General features: G+C 42.8%; 2 protein-coding genes across 6 annotated transcripts in view; one reads left to right on the forward strand and one right to left on the reverse strand.

The window, feature by feature from the left end:
* The window catches only part of kif21b (kinesin family member 21B), a 64,996-nt gene extending 54,002 nt beyond the window's left edge, over positions 1 to 10,994 (reverse strand). For 3 of the 5 annotated variants that reach the window (XM_017434608.3, XM_017434605.3, XM_017434607.3), the window contains exon 1: positions 10,554 to 10,993. In XM_017434608.3, the coding sequence (XP_017290097.1) occupies positions 10,554 to 10,594 (41 nt within the window). In that variant the 5' untranslated portion in view covers positions 10,595 to 10,993. Of the gene's footprint in view, positions 1 to 10,553 lie in introns of all 5 variants that reach the window. The other 2 variants (XM_025010185.2, XM_017434603.3) reach the window with 1 other exon arrangement.
* Positions 10,995 to 18,101: 7,107 nt separating this feature from the next.
* Positions 18,102 to 20,465, forward strand: part of lhfpl5a (LHFPL tetraspan subfamily member 5a) — a 3,960-nt gene continuing 1,596 nt past the window's right edge. Inside the window, exon 1 of the mRNA XM_025010190.2 lies at positions 18,102 to 18,824. Coding sequence (XP_024865958.1) covers positions 18,419 to 18,824 — 406 coding nt within the window. The 5' untranslated portion in view covers positions 18,102 to 18,418. The remainder of the gene's footprint in view (positions 18,825 to 20,465) is intronic.

A 20,465-nucleotide genomic window follows, 5' to 3' on the forward strand; every position in this document is an offset into this window, starting at 1 on the left:
GAAATTGCCTTGTTAGCTCTAAAAGACATACTGTAAAATGGCATCAAATTAAACTGGATGGGCAGAGAGGGGGGGTGAAAGAGAGAGGCCACTTTGCTAGCTTGGGCTCTGATTTAACAGAATACCAGGGAGAAAGAAGAAACTAAGTGAACAATGGAGGTAAATAATCAGTGGGAGCATCCACGGAACGATGCAATGCAGGTGCAGAATGTAAAATGTGGTTGCTTTATCAAAATGTGAATTTCAGGAAATTTTCTAATACAGTTGCACACCAATTTTAAAGCCTGATTTTACTCTAAAAAGGAAGGAAACTTTACATTTTTTGGCGTTTCATACCCTCAACGTCCTCCTTTGCTGGCAGTCTCACCAGTCATGCAGCAAGCCTAAACTTCACTTACATTTTTTGAGCTTCATTTTGACTGTACTGACCTGCCCATACGCCTAGACAGCTTTGGACCACCCTTTGTATAGCTTATCAGCCCATGGTAGCTGAAAATCAACCACCATTAACTCGCACTGTAATTAGGTTTTCAGTGTCCTTTTGCCATTTCTGGAGATCAAGCAGATGAGGGCAAATTAAGTTAGGGCAGGAATAATTTAAAAGAATCTAGCTTTACGGCACTAGTGCTCTCTATAAACCACAGTAATGGCTGCGTAGATTGCTGAATTAAGCTCTTATGGAGGGACATAAGCAGTAAGTTTGGGTTCTGATCCAAAACTGGCATGACCAGCAGAAGCCTCACTTTGAAGCTTGTTGAAATTTCCAGGAGTCCCGCAGATGCTTTTAACAGGTTTCAGTGGGATTTAGGTCAGGACTCAGTGCCGGCCAAGTTAAAACCGTCTCTCTTCCTTTTAAGCTGGTTGTGAGCTTCAGGTCATTTTCCTGCTGAGGAAAACAAGACCTTCATTTTCAAGGCGAGTTCTCTGAAGCTGAATGACAGATTCTGCTCAAAAATTTCTTTCCTTACCAACGAAAATTGTTGAAAATATTAGGCCTGGCAACGATTGCTTTCTTGTGGATTATTGTACTCCCTTTGGTCTTCCTCCATACCTAGTCGTGGTTTATTGTGAACAGACTAAAATTATTACTTCAGCTTGTTTCAGGTCATCAATCTGACCTCTAAACACTTTGGGCTGGTCATCAAATGGAAGCCAGTAATTGTTTTCTACGTTTTCATGCACTATTGTATGAGCAGTTTATTCACCCTCACACACAGACATTCAATACATGTGACCCAATACTCACATCCTCCTTTGTGTTAGCCTTATCTATCAAACTAACCTCACAGACTGGCGACCCTGTGGCCCGAGGCACTGCTGACGATTGGTAATCAGCGATAAGAGCGAGCGGGGGTTCTCCAGCCCTCTGAACATTGGTTTGACTGTCTGTGGTGCCATGCAGCGTCAAACTCTGGAGAACAACTGAGTGAACTGGTTCATGGATGTTAACGTGAGCGTTTTCTCAACCGAGGCGGACTTCAAGGGCAGAGCTGGCGCACATTATCTGAAGCGCAGGAGCCAAGCCGACTGATATCTTCGAGGAGTATTGACTAAATGAACAGGAATCTCTGTAATCTAGGTCGGAAATCAATTTTCAAAATATACAAACTGGGGTCAGAAGATTAAAGCCTTTCAAAGCGCACCAAAGGGTTTATTGTAGTTGTATGTCCTTGAAACTAAATGAACAGATGTTTGAAGAACAGAGGCAAAATGTAGCATTTTTTCAAAAATATTTAAAACATTTGAGGGTCTTTATTATTTCTATTTTATTACAAATAAGTCCACGTAAAGTGGGACGAAGCTGTGTGGAAAACAATAAACCACGAATGTAAAAAAGTCTGGTAAAAGGCTAACAAAGATTTTCCTAGCTGGCTGATAGAAAGGAATAATTTATGTGAAAATAACCAACATATTTTACAGTTACTCATACTGCTAAGACTATCAGATAAAAGACTGCCGTCACTCAGCAAGAAACTAACTTCTCGCTGCTGTCAAATAGAAAAAGCTAATCAGTCGGTCTCCGATGAGCATCACGGAGCGTTATCAGAGCACATCCGTCCATATCAAAGGAGTCAATTCTGGGTCAATCCCTACCCCAATTCCTCCTCCTCTTCCTCTTCCTCATTTCCCCTCCATCCCCCTCTCATCTGCTCTGTCTGCAGCTCCATGGGGGGAGGTGAAGGCATGACAAAGAATCAAATTAGCTTCTCTCTCCTACATTTTTATGACAGGCAGTCTTGTCAAGGTCGGTGAAGATCCATCACTTTTTGATTCTAATTAGTTTCAACAACCCGAAAGAGGATAGGAAAACCTTTTTCTGTGAATGCTCTACAGAAACCCAAAGATTTGTTTACAGGATTGGAAATTTATTTACCTGAAGGACTAACACCTAAATGAGACTGGCTAATGTGGGACTGAGAGACATGGTTTACACAAACATTTAAAAGCCAAATGGCGCCAAGAAGATTTTTTTCTTTTTCCAATTCTTCATCCAGTTTTTAACCATTGTACAAATTAATTTATGTGAAACTCATTGTGAATTTGTGAAGTGTTTAAATTTATTCTTGCATGTGAAATTTATTGTCCAGACGTGATGTTTCAATAATAGTGAATTAATTATAGTGTTTCCTATATTTAAAGGCAAAAAAAGAAATATGGATACATCAAAAATCCAACCTCATCATTGAACTAATTGCCAAATTACACAAAAATCCCATTTTCTCCCGACCGCAGAGCTCAAACATGTGTGGCAGACTGCTCCGATGACTCTGCTCGTCTGTCCGCCTCCCTGGAGGGCTGGTTAGCATTACCACCCACCCTGCCTCCATACTGTCAGACAACATTTAGCACGAGTGCTAATGCAGTCAGCCGGCATCTCTCTGTTTGGCTGTAGGTATTTGAACGTAGCCGAGGGCTGAAGCCTTCCATGTTGGGTCTGCGCGCACGTGTATTCTCTTTAATATCAAACCTCAAGTGTAGTTTATGTAAAAGATCAAATAAAAACTGACCTTGCAATATTGATTATACAGAGAATATGAAGCAGGCATCACAACAAGTTGAATTTTTGGGTTATTTTGAGGGTAATTTTCTGTTATAAGACTTGTGTGAGTATGCTTCTTGAATCATGACATATACTTTGCATTCAAGGAAATTAACCTTCAAACAGAAAGTTAATTTCCTTCTTTTCCCCAAATGTTGATACAATTTCCTGAGGTCCAACTGATATGTTAACAAGCTTCGGTTAAAATGTCACAGAAACAGAATAAAGCTCATTTATCCATCGCAAATGAGCAGCTTTTTTCAAAGTGTCCGTTTCAGGTCCAGGAATAAGCCACTTGACTCCACTACACGACCCTCCACCTCTCTTCTTAGATCGGTTCTGAAGCTTCGAGCTCCAAGATACAACGCAGACGTTCACTGAACAGGTGCGACTGGTTACAGAACTGCCCTAGATTAAAAACCAGCCGACCTCAGGTAGAAGTCAACCAATTTAAGTTTTTCCATAGCAGATGCAGATCTTCAGAAATCAGGCAGTCGATGACCAACATACAACACCAATTTTGGGGTTCTGGCTAATATGTATTTTTACCAAAAGATAACCTAGCTGTACAAAATAAATAGTAGCAGTACTGCTCTCATAAAAAACTTGCAATCCAGCCTGAACTTTAACCAACATTATATTTACCATGTCAGCATTTGTTAACATTTGCGAATCAGAAGCCAAACGGTAGGAGAATCCCAGTTTTTAAGCAGTGGCGTTTACAATTTGTCTGGACAAAATATATATAAGCCATAAAGTAATGATATTTCACATAATCAGGTAATTATTTTCTATTTCAGCTGTTTTAAAGCTGACACCTCCCTACAATCAGACACACTGACCCAAAACAGACATGGAGACACAGACCCCAGTCATGATTAAGCTACTTAATGTTGGTGATTATGGACCAGCTGGTCAGCAACACACACACACACACACACACACACACACACACACACACACTATCTCTTTATATTTACTCAACAGACGCTGACAAAATGTGTTTGCAGTCGTGTACATGCTTTAAAATTAATATATACAGTATAAAAACGGTGTAATATCAGTAAGAAGCAATTAAACTCTTGTATTTGACACATTCTGACGAGTCATGTGATATTTCCAGTTTGCAGACTGAAAAGCAGAAGAGAATACCTATTTTTTTGGTTGGTTTGTTTGTTTAAAAAGACCAGCTGACATTAAAACAGAGAAGTAAATCAACTCTTTACAGTCTAGACAGAACACCTGAGGGCTTCCGTTTCTCCGCCTCTTCTTCTCTCTACGGGAAAATGGCTATCGCGTGCAGCTGCGCCCAAATTATTCATATTCTCGACGCTCAGACTCGCACACAGCGCATATTGGTGCGCTACAGTAGACCTATTGACGATTAACAAGACACTTGCTCTTATTTCCACCCCCACCTCCCAGTCCTTCAGCTCACCACCCTCCTCTGTCTCTCCGCCTTTTTGATTTGTCTTTGTTTTAGCTGTGGTGAATTGAAGGAAGCATCGCTCCTTTTAGGGGGAGGAAGGGCAGTTTACAAAACAAAGACAACAACAGAAATGGACTCCACACGCCTCGCGGCTTTCTTTATGCCCTTCCATTCGGCCGGAGTCTCTAAAACTATAACCTGCACCTCATCCTCGTTACCCTTATGTGAACATGTGTGTGTGTGTGCAAGCTCAGCAAATTGCACAAAGAGCTGCAGTGACATCAGACTCATCCACACTGTGTCCTCTGTCTACGCTCACCCCAAGAGGCGGTCTGTTTAAAGGCCTCCCCTTCAACAGACAGGAACAGAGCTTCTTCTAGATGACCACAACAATGCAAACACATGCATGCAGTTTATTAAAAACAAAATGCAGACCACATAAAACAATTCATTATTTCCTGCTCTGGCCACGTGAGCCACAAGACAGGGTTTGCTTGTGTCTAAGCTGCATAAATAATGTTAAATAGGACTAAATAGGAGCTGACATGATGAGACTGATAACAGTAAAATTCAAATTCGGAGTAAGACTGAAGCGCCATTCATTCCTCCGCTGAATTCAAACGACCGAATTAAAATAAGCACGCATCTCTGTGCGCGTTTCTGCGTTCATGTGGATGAAGTAGGAGGTAGAAGAAGCAGAGAGATGAACATGAAGCTGGTTCCATTCCAGCATTTTGGTCACAGTTTTGCTCATTATTTCACTCAAAGTGCAGTCAAGCATGAGGAGAAGCACTCAAAGGGACGTTTAAAATGATGCGTTGCAATAAAGGAACAAGAAGGACACCCTTTAGAATGTGCATTGTCCAGTTTTAGCCCAGAAAAGGCATCAGAGCAGCAGAACGCTGCCAAAACAGTGTCATTAAAAGGCACTGGTTCTTCAAAACCTTTCGGTCCCGACTGAATCGTGTCGACATCAACGGCCCACAAAGCAGGAAGTGAACAGGAAGCGCGGATAGTTCAGCAGAAGCCTTACAGGAAGTTATTCTGCAACAGCAGCACACCATTTGGGAGTAATGATGCACTGAATCAGGAGAAGTTCATCAAGAGACCGCTTACACAACCAAGACTCAAGTATGTGGATCGATGGCTGGAAAGCAACAGATTTAATCTTGTCTTTACGCGTAGCACACACATATCTCCTCCTTGATGATCAGAAACAAAATCTAATGACCCGAGCAAAGTAAACAGCAGACGTGTCAGGAGTTTAGGAACAAATGTTAAGAAGTGCATCTTGAAAACCTCACTGTTGAAGTGGTTCTGCTGACCTTTAACACCCTTTTAATCAGCCACAATCTCCTACACAAACCTTCTAATGCCAGAAAAAAATCATTCTACTTTAAGAAAACAGATAAGGAAGAAAATAAAAACACCTAAACTGATATAAAAGATCTTGACTGAACTTCAATATTGTACTTTACTGTTTTGTTTACAGGTTTACCTATGCAACTGTTATCAACCTCAAAGTCTTCTGTCAGAGGTTTTTATAACTCAGCGGCACATGCTCACAGCTCATTTCCCACCCCTGCCACATTCACGTGGAACTGTCAAATGTCGAAGGTGGAGACGCAGCAAGAGCAACTCTACAAAACCCGTTCACCCGTGGGTCGAAATGTGCCGAGCAGAGAGTCTCAGTTCGGACCGTACGCATGTTGCGTGTCTTGTCCTCTTCCGTCTTTTCCCGCCTAACTTCAACTGTCAAGCAAAGACCTCGGAATGTCCCAAACATTTATCTACCATAAAAAAACATGTGACCCCCCCACTGGGCAAGGAGGAAGTGATGCGCAGCTGCAGGAGGCCAGTTCGGGCGTGTGCTCTGCCACGTTTCCTGCGCCTCTTCCCTCCCTCTGGTCCAAATCACTGATTAGCAACAACCTCAGTGGCAACTCCCATTGACACATTCCCTCGTTTACTGCCAACCTGCGACCGTGAATCTGAAAGAGGCTGGTTTACTGAGGGGGTGGGGGGGAGAGGGAGGAGAAGGGGGACTATCAAGACCAAGTGTAAGAATGCTTTCATGAGGCGATTATGCTGAAGCAGCGCAACCCTTTGACCTGTGGCTACAGCGCTGTACAGCTGATAACCTAGACTTTTTTTCCCACCGGCCATTTAAATAGTAACACACACACGCACCTCCTCTTTCCCTATGGGAGGCATGTAACCCAGACAGAGCCTGTGTGGCAAACTATTAACACACACAGGAAACAGGCGAGACTAGTAGCCTCCACGAGACAAATGTCCAACAACAAAACGCCACCACTTGTTTCTCCCCCCTTTAAAAGCCTTTGTGTATCAGCTGTGAGGAGCCCCTTCCGCAGCTGTATTATGCTCTTGTTTGGAAGCCAGTAGAGAAAATGAGTGGGTTTATAATGATAATAAAAAAAAAAATGCCTGAACAGGCCTGTTTATTGCTGTTCGATCACTGCCTCATCAGCTGAGCTCCCGTAGCCTTTTAGCTAAAAAGGCTGTGCGTCATAACGTCTTGTAATGCCCCGCTCATCCACCTGTGGGCTGGCAAAGAACACTGAATATTTTATGCTCCGTTTGCATTTTTTTTTTAAATTCTGCCTCCTTACTTTTATCCTCTCAAACCACAACAGCACAAGGGCGCACAGAGCTCGGCTCTTCTCCGACTCCCCTGCAAGGATGGGAAGTCTGTGAAGGTGAGAGCTTCAGGGCGGTGGGCACAAGTTCAGACACCAAAACAACGCTAAACAGATTTGCCTTTGTGTCTATTTATACACACCGCCGTGGAGGCTGACTGAGCAGTTTGGTGCGAGACGAGTCGCTCACTGGTGTGAAATGAATAAGCGACACAAAAGAAGGAACAGATCAATATGCAAGAGGAATTCTGCAAGATGCTCATGTCAAGTTTCGGTCAGCGTGCACCTAGAAGCTGAATTATTGACATTTATGGCAGCTCACAATCACTCAGGTTGAGTTCTAATGTAAAGCTTTTAAGATGGAGCCAAATAAAGCGCTCAGTAGACAATCAGCAGAGAAAGGCAGCAGGTTAAACTCCATGTGATTGAGTACGAGGGTTCAAATGGGTCCTCTTGTGCTTATAGACGGTTTGCATCAAACTAAGCTGAACGCAGCCGCATAAAGAAGCCGAGCGCCGTTCAGCCGCCGCTACGTTACATGCATGTGGCCATGTCTGACGTGACTGCGTTGCAGATTCAGCATGAGAGTGTGTGTGCATATGATCCATTCCTCAGGCAGTCAAGTCTGAATGCAGGATTGTAGGCCGTGTCACTGAGACATTGTTTCTGGGAGGCAGAGCAGACGCTGAGGAAGAGGACGCCGGTGACTTCAGCTGATGTGTTGGTTCAACCTCAACAGCCTCCTAATGCATACTCACATAAACTAAAATACACACTCTGTATGGGTTTTTGTTTTGTTTTTTTAGCTCGAGGGTAACGCCGCATGGGAGCAATTAAACACTGTCCCGTCTTATCAGCGGACGACTTTCTCAGGGAGAAGAAAAAGAAGCTCGGATGGTTTGTTGGGGGGGGGGGAAACCGCTTCTCATGCGGCAGGAAGTTGTCCTTCTCCGTGTGTTTATTTGCCCGTTTCCCATTTCCTGTGAAAGGCGCAGACACATTTTGTGGCACTCACAGGGGGATGTAAATATAGGTCAGACATGATGAAAAGGGAGCAGTTTGAGCTCCGGCACCAGACGGGTCGTATAATTACAAAAAACTCTGCTGACGATCAGACTAATTAAACACGTTTAATGACGCTGTTCTGATTATAAAGCCCTCGATGCTGATTTGACCCTCCTTTAGGTTTGGTAGGTCGCAACATTATGAAATACGCCTTAATCTTTAAAAGATAAGTTGCAGAGCTAAAAACAAAAGCATCGTTTTTTAGTGCGAATGTTTGATTCAAGCACATCATGTGGTCTGTATTAAAGCAAACAGTTAAATCATTTATCTGATATCCATTTTATCAAGTCATTTTTCTCCACTGGCCTGACTTCTCTGCACCAGCTGAACAAACACTTTAACTAGTAAAAAGATTTACGGTAATCCAATTAGTGGCACTTTTTTCCAACTACATGGGGTATTTTAATATTTTGAACTACACAAAATAACTGGTAAATATTTTAGTGGAACTAGTTCAGTAGTTTACCATTTTAAAGTGTACTTGTTACCAAGTAAGGTCAGAACAGGCTTTGTCTGTTGATTGACCTCACAAGTTAACTACTAACAGAAAAATCAGTCTCACTAGAGTTTACAGTAAATATTTTGGACCTTGCTACTTAACTATTAAATAACTTAAAAGGGATAGTTAACTTGTTAACATATTTTAAGTATAACAATGAACTATTATGATCAGAATAAACTACCAGTTAACTAGTTGCATGTTTGACCCCATAAGTTAACTAATAATGAGGAAAAAAAAACAGTCTCCCTACTGTTTATGGGAAATATTTTGAACCTTACTAGTTAACAAGTAAACATTTTGGGCATACTAGTTACTTAGTAGACACATCTGACTGTCACTTACAGCACCTGTAGGCAGACGTTGTATTGACGAGCTGGCTTTATGAAGTTTTTGAAGCTTACTAGTTACCTAGTCTTACACAGACATTTACTAGTTTGGTCCAGCAGTGCATGAAAAGCCAACTGGTTGGGACTTGTGGGCCACTAGTGCAGCCGACATGTTGGCTTTTTGGTCACACTAGTCAGAAAAGAAGTGCCACTAGTTGGCAAAAACACTGCTACTAGTATGAGCGTTTGTTCAACCCATGCAGAGAAATTAACTAGTATAACTATCTAACTAGTATAGGTAAATGACGTCAGATATCAAGGATATCAGATGAATGCTCAGACGGTTTCCCCATAATGTAGAGCTTCTTCTTTCACTTTTTATGACAGCAGCTCAACTTCCTGTTACAGTTAGAGGTGAGGTTGACTCTGTGACTAAACACTGAGACGTGCCCTGGGGAGATGGAGGCACCGCGTTCAGGTCTCATCTTCACTGAGCAGCTCTACAGGACCAACCCCCACCCCCCCCACACACACACACACCACCTGAGTTCAACCAATAAGTCTCAAATTAGTCCCCGATGAAGGATTGTCACATTTCACAATGCTGTAGTTGGTTTACGTTTGCAGAATTAATCCACCTTTCAACTCCTGCATATTAACGCTCTTAAAGGCCTCTCAAAAAAGACAAGCAGCTAGATTTCTCTGATGGATGTGACAAAGTTTTAGGAGTTCTGAGCAGGTCTGTTATATTCCTGCTTCAGCTCTACACAAAGACAAAAAAAAAAAAAGAAACAACAAAACAAATCAGTCCTGTCTAGCCAATTTCCGATGCAAACACCCAGCGAGTGCCAACACATAAAAGCGCATTCACAAGAAGCCTTTGAATCTGCAATTATTTTTAGCTCACACGTCTGAAAGACCTGCTCATATCAATTCAAAGGCAGCTGCGCTGGCAGGGCTTTTGGGTGTGTTTCCAACACAGGCGCTGGATGGTACAGGTCTGGAGGAGAGCATCTCTTTGTGCTCATTTTATCTGAGAAAAAACACCAACATCCTGCACTTTGTGCTCACCCAAACGTGCACATGACAGGAGGTGTTGACTACAGCTGTTCAGGTGAGAATGCAGGTAACTGTCTGTAGGAATAATTATGCAAAAAAAAAAAAAAAAACTGATTTGGGGGAGAAACGCCCATTCACCTCCCTGCACCTGAATGCAGCTGTACTGGTGACTTGACGTCATGAATGAGACCTGCTGCAAGATGCTGAGCAGAAAGAAGTCTCGCCTCATCACATGAAATCAGTCTCATGGAAATCGCATGGCTCGCACACGTTTTGGCCTCATCAAAGTGCAGAGCACCACCCACACATTGCAAAACGAGAAGGACCAATGTTCTCTGCACCCTACAGTGAGCAGAGACATTAAGGGGTGTTAAATATTATTCTTAAAATGATGCTACGGGATGCATTGGAGTGGTCTCACAGAGAGCCACGGACACAATATGGTCTGATTTCCAGCAGACAGGGGGCTTACCTCAACGCAACCTTCACACAGCAGTCGCCCTGGCTCGCCATGGTCGAGCTCAAGGTTGAGGAGCGTTTCGGGTCCGCGCGTTGCGTCGCGTTTTCCGGTGTCTGAGCCGAGCGCTGCGGCGGCGGGGTGGGTGTCTCAGGTCAGCGGGAGCAGCCGTCAAGACCTGCCGGCGGCGAGGCGCCTCATCGGGACTCCTCTCGTCTTCCTCTCCCCCGCTGAGGCGGTCATTTCCGTGCGCCCGCCGTTTGTCACATCGCAGTGTTCAGCCCGCTGATTTTCTTTCTTTCTTCTTCTTTCTTTCTTTCTATCTCGTCTGGCTCTCCTTCCGTGGTCTGCTTCAGCCGCTACATCCTGTTTGAGCTGCGTAAAAGTGAAGCATGTTGTGTGTGCGTGCGCCCCTCTGCAAGCGCAGCGCTTCTCTGGGCGATCGCGCTGACTGAGCGCTGAGACCGTGAGCAGCAGGGGAGGGGGTGCTGCCTTCAGGAGCCGTCGGAAATCTCACAAAGCGTTCGCTTCAAAACTTACAGCTCGATTATTTCACACATGAACGAGTTTACAATTTAATACAATCAGCTAAAACCCCTTGTTTACGCGCTACAGTGTTTAAACGTGCTACAAATGTTTGCTTAGTTGACGAACTACACCCTGCTCCTGCTGCCTTTGTTCCACTAATGCAAAACACATGCTAGTAGAAAGTGTTTATGTCATGCCAAAATGAAAGAAGTTTTAAACAGAAATGTTGCACGAGCTGTTAGCAGATTATGTGCGGCGAATGACTCTCAGCTACTACCACATCAAATTTGAGCTCAATATCTGTAAAACTGACCGAGTTATGGCCATGTTTGTGTTGGCTAAGGTTGATTAGCTGTGGTGGCCATCTTGCATTAGGTTTAGATGGACATCCATTGATTACTTACTGAGAGTTTCATTAAAATCACTGGTTCATGAGATATTTTCCTAACAGATGGACAAACAAACACATCAGATATCATATGGTAGCCCCCTCTCATGGCAGTGGTTTATAATGATAAAGTTGACCATTATAAAGCTAATAAGTAAGTAATTTGTCAGATTTATCTATAAAGTCAGTCAGAATACATTTTATTTATGTATTTGTTTTGCAGCGAAGTTTAATGATTTGGCTGCTTTAGAGTTTTGTAAAATAGCTACTGTTAATAAAAATGCATCAAACCAACACAGTAAAATGAAATATATTAGATAAATGACAGATTCTTTTAAACTGTGTGATTTACTTTAAGCCTGTTTGAGAAAATGGATGTCAAAGTGCAGAAAAAATAGGTTTTTCTACCATATTTAGATAGTACCTGAGGCCCTTGAAAGCAGCATAATCACAGAGAATTGACAAAACGTCCAGCCAATGGCTCGTTTAACCCCGCCCTCGTTGAGAAATGCAAACCAATCAGCGCGCCTGTAAACCAGATTTGGCCCCGCCCAGCGACACACCCACAGCAGAGATTAAAAACCCATTACAGAGGCCTGTTCTGCAGGCTCTGTGCTGCTGCAGCCACATCTGAAGGCTGTTCCTGAACACCTCAGGGTCAAAGGTCGACACCTTGTCAGAGGGTTATTATGTGCTAGGTGGAGTTGATTCCTCCGGGTTTAAACGGGAAGTGGCACGCAACGAACGCTCTTCCCTCGTCAGAGTCACATTTCTTCAAAAGGGGAAACTGCTTCTCTTTGTTGAGTCAAACACGATTCCCTTTTCCTCTCAGTTTCTCTCTCTCTCTCTCTTTATGCTCCTTTCATGAGATAAATTTATTGGGTTTCCATCCTCCGTGCAGCTTCCTGTTACATTCTGTTGCATGCAGGGTTTCTGTCTAACTGATTTGAATTATCCACGCAAAATGGAAGCACATTTAGCACGCTGCCGGCGATGTTCTATAACATAAAGAACTCCAGTTTGTTTTTGTTTTTTCCTTTTTCAAATCCTCGTTCACTCATGCCAGCACCGGTTTTCCAAATTTAGAAATGATCAAAATTGCCCAACAGTTTGCATATCTGCATGTAATACCTCCCCCCCAACATGACACAAACACACTCCTGTGAACTATTTGCCAACAGCAGGCAGATCCAGATCGTGCTTTAACAACGAAAATTTGTTTTGTGTTCACAACAGACGTCTCTGTGAATCTTGAACTGCGACAGAAAACAAAAAAACAATCCCTTTTATGATGTAAATATAGATCAGAACTGATTGCATGTTCGATAAGCCCATTTTGTGCAGCCAAAGAGGAGCTTATGAGTACAACAGTGTGTGTGTGTGTGTGTGTGTGTGTGTGTAGGTGTCAGTGTTTGTGCTGTACAGCCAGAGCAATGCTGGATTCCACACAAGATTACCATCCAGTTATGAGGATAAAGCTGCAATCCTCCCAGATCTGCAGGACAACAGCAACTGGGACAACACACACACACACAAAAACACACACCCAGCAAACTTTTAAGACTTACTCAAATACACAGTTACATAACTGGGCTGCTCTGTTTTCTTAAAAAAAATATGGTAACTCTCCCTGCATTCATCTTCCGGGATGTTTACGGTTTTCAAATCCTCTCTTGGAGACCTTTTTTTTTGTTTTTTTTCCACCACCTCTTCATGTGAAAAGCGCATTTCGTAACCGCGCTGCGCGTGGGTTATAAGACCCTGAAGGTATTCTAATAATGCATTTGTAAAACTGCAACATAATCCCAGGCTTTAGTTCAATTAACAACGCCCAAAACGCATAAGAGGCGTTGAAATAGAACCGTTCCAGCCGCCCTCGGGTTCCGTCAGACACAGTCAGGGTAGCAGCTTCTCACCCTCGCCCCCCCACCAGCTCTGATTCGATGCCTTGCTGCTCACAGATACACACAAATTCACTGACATCATTTGAATTTTTGGAGCTAATCCATTCGACCCTGGCCTCAAACCATGAGGATGAGTCATAAATGTAATGGGCCACAACCTTTCTGGGCATATTTTCAAACGCTGAATGTTATGGTTTTGAAGTCGAACGTGTGAAGGGGCAGAAGACATCATTTCTGGTGATAATATACGTATCTCACTCATCTTTCTAAAAGCCTTGTTATCGAGCTCAAACTCAGATGTATTTGACCCCAATTCAGTCTAGTAGTCTATTGTTCCATCGTGGGCATCATGTGACCTCCCTCCATGAAAAAAGACCCAAAGCAAAGAAGAGGAGGAGCGGTGGAAGATGATGCTGCACCCATTTCCTCCATTCTCATTTTAACACTTTGATGTTTCTATAATCCCTCGCTTGAGTTTTCTATATTTGGCTTTGAAGCTGCATGAACTAATCCCCCCAGCCCTCCTTTCTTTGGCGTAACAAAACTGTTTAAATTGGCCAGGATTTCGCAAACACACATTTCATAGATCCACCAGCTGGCATGAGGAAAAGGTGCGTTGCCATAAAGACAAGCCAGCCACTTGAAATTTTTCCCCCTGAACGTGCAGAATAATCGGAGTTCTTGGCTGGGCTTACCAATCGTTCACGGATGTTCGATACCGTCTGTGTTTCCTGCACGTGTGCAGCAGGAGAGCTGTGTTTCAGATTTATCTGTGTCAGCTGCAGTGGTGTGAAACAGGCTGTTGCAGAGGACTTTGCCGCGCTGGACTCCTCGTTGGGTCTCGTTCAGTCATCTGTCAGAGCTCGACATCTTTCAACGAGAGAAATAAAACTTTTACTGCGAGCTAAAAGAAAAAGAAATGGGTTTTTCTAATAAAAATTCTGATACTGGTAATGTGACACTGAACACGTGCAGCAGTGTTTTCACGGGTACAGCACTGAAGTGTTTGAAAGATACACACATCAGAGTAATACTACTTAAACATCTCATGATTAATAGTTATTTTAGCTTTCAATGCACTCTAACCTTTATTTTGATTTTCACCTGACAAAATAATCTAAAAATAAAACAAAACCGAATGTGAATACTAAAGTTCTTGCTTTATTTTTAGCGTCTTAGGACGTGTCTGTCTGCTTAGAAATTATATCTTCATGTCAACCCTCACAGAAGGTGTCCAGGAAAAGAAAAATCTACTTATTCTTTTTAGCAGATTCACTCTAAAAACTATAAGCAATAAATTATAAGACGTGCCTGATGAATGTTGACGGGCCGATGGAATCAGAACACCATGTGTCTGCACTGGGTCCGGCTTGGTGGACGGGAAGCAGGGATTAGCTGAAATAAAAAGGCTTTTCCCAACAGTGAAGCACGGAGGTGGGAGTTTGGTCATACGGAGCAGCATGGCGCAAACGATGCCTGGAAAGGAGCATTTATTGGTGACAGCACAAATGTCTATGGATGCACGAAACTGACAGACAACATACTTTTAGCATTACTTTCTAAAGGATGAAGTGAAATCTACAATCTTATGCACAGTTTCTAATTAGGGGTTCATTTGTGTTGTATAATTTGAGAAGCATCTAATTATATCTGCAGATGTAGCGTGTTATTTTACAAGAGAACCTTCCAGCAGTGGCCTTACGAGAGAGGAAGTGAAAGCAAAACGTATTGGTTGGGGTCTGATGCTTCACTAAATGAAGTCCCACTCACAGCCCTTCACAGAAAAAGACAAAAGAACTATTCCTCCTATACTCAAATCTGAATTTTGCTGTCCAATACCACTGCATAAGCTCAGTTTTTTCACGAGTAAATGAGTTGCGCCTCTGTTTTGATCAGTCAGAGCAGGGGAGGGGAGCCTCAAAGAGACACAGGCTGAAAGAAAATCACTTCAGACAGAAAGTGAAGAGAAGTGGGACAAATCACAATCACGTTTATTTCACCAAATGTGTTCAGGAGTAGAGACAGAAAACGTCACGAGGCAGACTCCCAGAGTAAAACACGAACCTGTAGATGAGCAGATTACAAGTCCTTCAAACCAGGTTTGAAGCATGTTTATTTGACGGATTTTTGTTTCTGGAGGGGATCAAATAGTTGTGACTGATCAGAAGTGAGCCCACTGTTCACAAAGACCTACATTTCAGCTTTCCCCTCCCCGGGGGGCACTTGCTGACCTACACGTCGCTGCGCTTCTGCCCCGTCTCCGCTTCTTCCTGCTGGACTGTGAGCACGCAACGGCTGGGCGGAGGCACGGAGGCGGCTGACAGTGGTGGCTGGTCTCTGCGGCCTCGGGGTGCTGCTGTGGGACAGTCGTTGACCGAGTTATTGCTGCAACATGGCGTGAAACCCTGCGCGTGTGTGTGTGTGTGCGATGAGTGGAGAAAGTCATGGGTCCCCTGCCTCAAGCTAATGGCTTTGCTTTTACTCATCCATTCACAAAAGACTAATGGACTCCATCTATGTCAGCAGGGAAATAAAAAAAGGTTAACTTGTTTTCGGTGTTTAGGAGGATCTAAAAAGCACCTTTCGAACCAATAAACCACTGAAAATTTGTATAATTCCCCAACCTATTTAACAGGCTGAACTTTAACTGAGATTTTAACCTTCTAACTTGATCTTATGGCTTTTCGGACTAAGCCGGGCATCCTGCACCTAGTTTCTATGGAAACGGCCTCCGCAGAAGGCAGAAAAGGACAGGAAGAGCGGCAAAAATGGCAGAAAAGCTTCTTTGTGCTCAAAGAAGTTCTTGGAGCAAACAGCCAGAAGAGGATAGAGAGAGACAGTCACACACACACACACACACACTTCCACCTCGGCCAAAAAAAAAAAGGAGGGACTGGGATTAAAGGAGCATCACTAGACTCCCAAACTCACCTCAGAGCCATAAAGCTTTTTTGTTGTAAAGTATCAGTGTTGGAAGTGGCTCCTCTCTTCATTATGCAGTTAGTGTATTCGACTAAAAGAGTTCAGAGTGACATGTATCATTTTATGCATTTTACGCAGCAGTCTCAGGCATGAAAACAACCACACAGGTGCAAAATAAGAGCACGCACACAAAACAGCATAAAACCCAACGCCACCTTCTCGTCCCTAAACACACAAACGTTAACGCTGTCACGTACACAACAATAAATCTCACTCCATTCTGTTGCAGAAAATTGGATTGCTTCTCCAGATAACTTGATTATAAACAGCTTCTGTCTCACACCGGGGCTGCGTCGCTTAATAAAGCTGAGTGCAGCAAAACGACAGCGTGCACACACACACACACACTCCTAGAGACCATTCATCAGCCTGTTGTGTGCAAACAAACATAGGCGTTCAGAGAGTTTTAAATCAAACAAAATGTCAAATACGTCAGGGTTCGACAAGTGAACAAATCAGCACATTCAAATACTGTCAGTGTCCAGAAACATATCACCAAACATGATGAATAAAAGACACGATGGACACGTGGAAAAACACTGAACTTTTCTGCCATTTTGTTCGAGGTGGGCCCTGTAGAAATGACTGAAGCTAAAGCGCGTGTGCGAGATTAGGCTTCATAAACATGGAGTTTCACACCACTGTGTGTGGCAAAATTACTTCATTAGAAGAAGAAAAGCAGCCATGTTTGACAGAATGTTCATGTTTGTTTGTTTTTATCCTCGATGCCAATTATCAGTTCAAACGGGACACCATAGATGTGTCTGAGAATAGTTTCTCTTTTATATCTATTTGTCATTCTTACTGTTTTAAATTAAAAGCAGAACTTCGGAAGAAAAACTGTTCAACTTGGAAAAACAAATAAGAAACTCTAAACAAATAAAACAATGAATAAAGTAAGTAAGCAAGCCTATCATTTTACATTAACCAATGGGTTTAGAAGTCTGCCTTTTAGATAGAAAGATTTACCTAATTAATTTCATAAATATTATCATTTGTGATTTGCTGTAAAGTGCTAAACTATGTGCCAGTACAGTATGGGTCAAGATGATCCTCCTGAATTGAACATCTTTAAAAAAAAATATTGCATTAAGAAAACTGCTTACAATCAGTGTTAAATGTTATAATATGATGCTGTGATAAAATCAATTTTCCTTTAAAAACAAGACTTGTGTTGCAACAAGAAAGAAAATCTCCATTCTATGCCAACTATAGACTGTTAACTTCCACATATTAAATTTAATGGCTCTTGAACAAGGTAAATTTAGGCCTTCTCTGAGGAGAAATGTGGGGTATAATGGAGCAGAGTTTGTACACAGGATGTTTATAAAGCTGCGGCTCTTTAGCTCCATCTAGTGGTGGACTGCAGCGACTACACCGCTTTATAAACTCCAGGTAATCATCACACGGAGTTTTGAATTATCTGCATCTCAAGTAGTGATCTCAACTACAATAATAGAAAGCTATTTTTTATTATTAATTTATCTGGGTGTGACGTTCAAATTCTAACATTAGAGGGGAAATGGGAACGCTAGCTAGCTAAAATTCTAAATTTTAAGGCTAAAGTTTGAAAGGTTTTCCTTCGCCCTCAGGCACGTCGTACAGTCTAATTAAATAAACCGAAAAAAATGAAAGGTTTGGCATTAACTAGTATATTCACTCAGTTTGGTTCCGCTCGGTTCGCGGCTGGCAGCTGGAGCTCTCGGTGCGCACGGGGGGAGTTTCAGGTAACGGTGAAAGTGATTGACAGCGGGGGGAGGTTGACGGAACAGCGAGGTTAGGAGCGTCAAATGTAGATATGACGAAGTTTTCCGCTTTTAAACAGGGTAATAAAAATACTATAATAAGGAATAACCTTGGTTTTGGGGTCCTAATTAGAAGGGGGGTCGAACCCTCCCTAACCCCCACCGTAATTTGAACCATTGTTAGCTCCTCGGCGGATCTTTTAAACATTAATCATTCATTATGAGGAGACCTCAGCCTCCCCTGGAAAGAAAACTTCACCCCCGGTGGAGCGGGAGCTACTTGTTCAGGGTGTTTACTTGCAGGAAAACCCATTTTGACCCCCTCCCGGCAGCATGCTTCCCGCCCAGGAGGCGGCCAAAATCTACCACACCAACTACGTGCGGAACGCCCGGGCGGTGGGCGTCATGTGGACGGTGCTCACCATCACCTTCGCCGTCATCACCGTGGTGGTGTTCATCCAGCCCTACTGGATCGGGGACAGCGTGAACACGCCGCAGGCCGGCTACTTCGGCCTCTTCCACTACTGCATCGGGAACGCGCTCACCTCGGAGCTCACCTGCAAAGGGAGCGCGCTGGACTTCGGCTCCATCCCGTCGGGCGCCTTCAAGACGGCCATGTTCTTCGTGGGCATCTCCATGCTGCTGGTCGTGGGCAGCATCGTCTGCTTCAGCCTCTTCTTCTTCTGCAACGCGGGCAGCGTGTACAAGATCTGCGCCTGGATGCAGCTGGCCTCCAGTCAGTTCCTCTCCGTGGAAAGAACCGGAGAAATGAGCTGGTTTTGTTTGTTTTTGTTTGTTTTTCCTGCAAAAATTCAGAGCCAGAGCTGATATTTACTGAACAGAAGCTAAAAAAAGTGTCAAAACAGGAGAAAGGAGGCCCAGTTAGCAAATCAAAAGCTAAAACCAGAAGAACACTAGCTGAAGGCTAATATGAGCAAATCAGATTAAAGCCTACATTAGCAAAACAGGAGCTAAAATGAGCAAAACTAAGCCAAAAATTCTAATCAACAGAGCAGGAGCTAAAGCCAGCAGAACAGCAGCTGAATGTTAAATTTAGCAAAACATTAGATAGAAGCCAAAAGTAGCAAAACAAGACCTAAAAGCTGGAACTATAAAAATGGCAGCTTAAAAACTCGAAGCCAAACTGCAGCTAAAAGCTAAAACTAGCAGTAGGTCAAAGCTAAGATTATTGAAATAGTAGCTAAAAGTTGAAACTAGGAAAATGGGAGCGAAAAACTTAAATGAGCAAAACAGTAGCTTAAAGCTATATTTAGCAAATCCTGTAGCTAAAAGCTAAAAATTCGGCAAGTACGCTGAAGTAGATTTCAATTAATTTCTTTTAGAGAAAAAAAAAGTAAATAAACTTAAGTAGTTTTTAAAAGTCTAAAAGTTACAAATACCAAAAGTCGTTGCCGTAATGTTCAGACCGAGCCGAAGGTTCTGATACCTGAATGACTGAAATGGCTGAATGTAAGCTGAAGTATTCAGTCCAAAATACACAACGGAAGAAACTATAAATAAGAAAATAGTCTGAATGCTGAGTCAGCATTCACACTAATAAAACGACCGAACTGTAAACTTCTTTAATGACATTTTACTTCTACGCTTTTCAAATAACTTGTATAAAAAGATCTATTGATCTGATAGATCTAATATATATTGTATACACCTCTAAAAAAAGGAAAGATACAAGATAGGCTAAACAAATATTAGTCTAAAATTGGGCTTGTTTGTTGTCTTTTTTATAATTTGTCTACCTTGGAAACATTAGACATTTCTGACTCATATATTGCAGCTTCTGAACACATGCTGCAGGTGAAAGGACAATCCTGAGCTGAGACTGGAGGCGTGCTGTTACTCTCACTGCTAGGACCCAACACACCTGCTGTCTCATGCATGAGTGTGTGTGTGTGTGTGAAATTCCCCTGAATTAACTGCTCAGCCACCTCTTTTTTAGGACATACCCAACAGTTCTAAATAACTAAAATGGCGTCAATCTGAACTCCCGACTCGAGGAGACTCCAAAGACGTGCTAAGAGCTGAGTGAAAGTGTGTGCCGGGATTAGAGAGGGGAAAGTGAGACGTGAGACAGCAGAAGGCCGTCTGTCTCCAGAGTCAATAATGGATGAACACGTTCATCACTCCGTGCTCTGAAGTTGCCAAGCAACTTCCTGTGTTAGATTTCACTGCTGGCTTCTGTGCCTTGTTCACTCTCTCATCACTGAAAAAGCAAAAGATGCTCCTCTCAGTTCTGATCGTACAAAAAGTGTTTATACTCGTTTAGATTTAACGTTTCCTGGCCTTAAAATCCTTGAATCCAGACTAAATTACAGCTGACAAATGGTTCCTGGTGAAAGTGAACTTCCCTTCGCTCGTCTCC

Source organism: Kryptolebias marmoratus, linkage group LG4 (assembly GCF_001649575.2).
Source record: "Kryptolebias marmoratus isolate JLee-2015 linkage group LG4, ASM164957v2, whole genome shotgun sequence".
Lineage (NCBI taxonomy): Eukaryota > Metazoa > Chordata > Actinopteri > Cyprinodontiformes > Rivulidae > Kryptolebias > Kryptolebias marmoratus.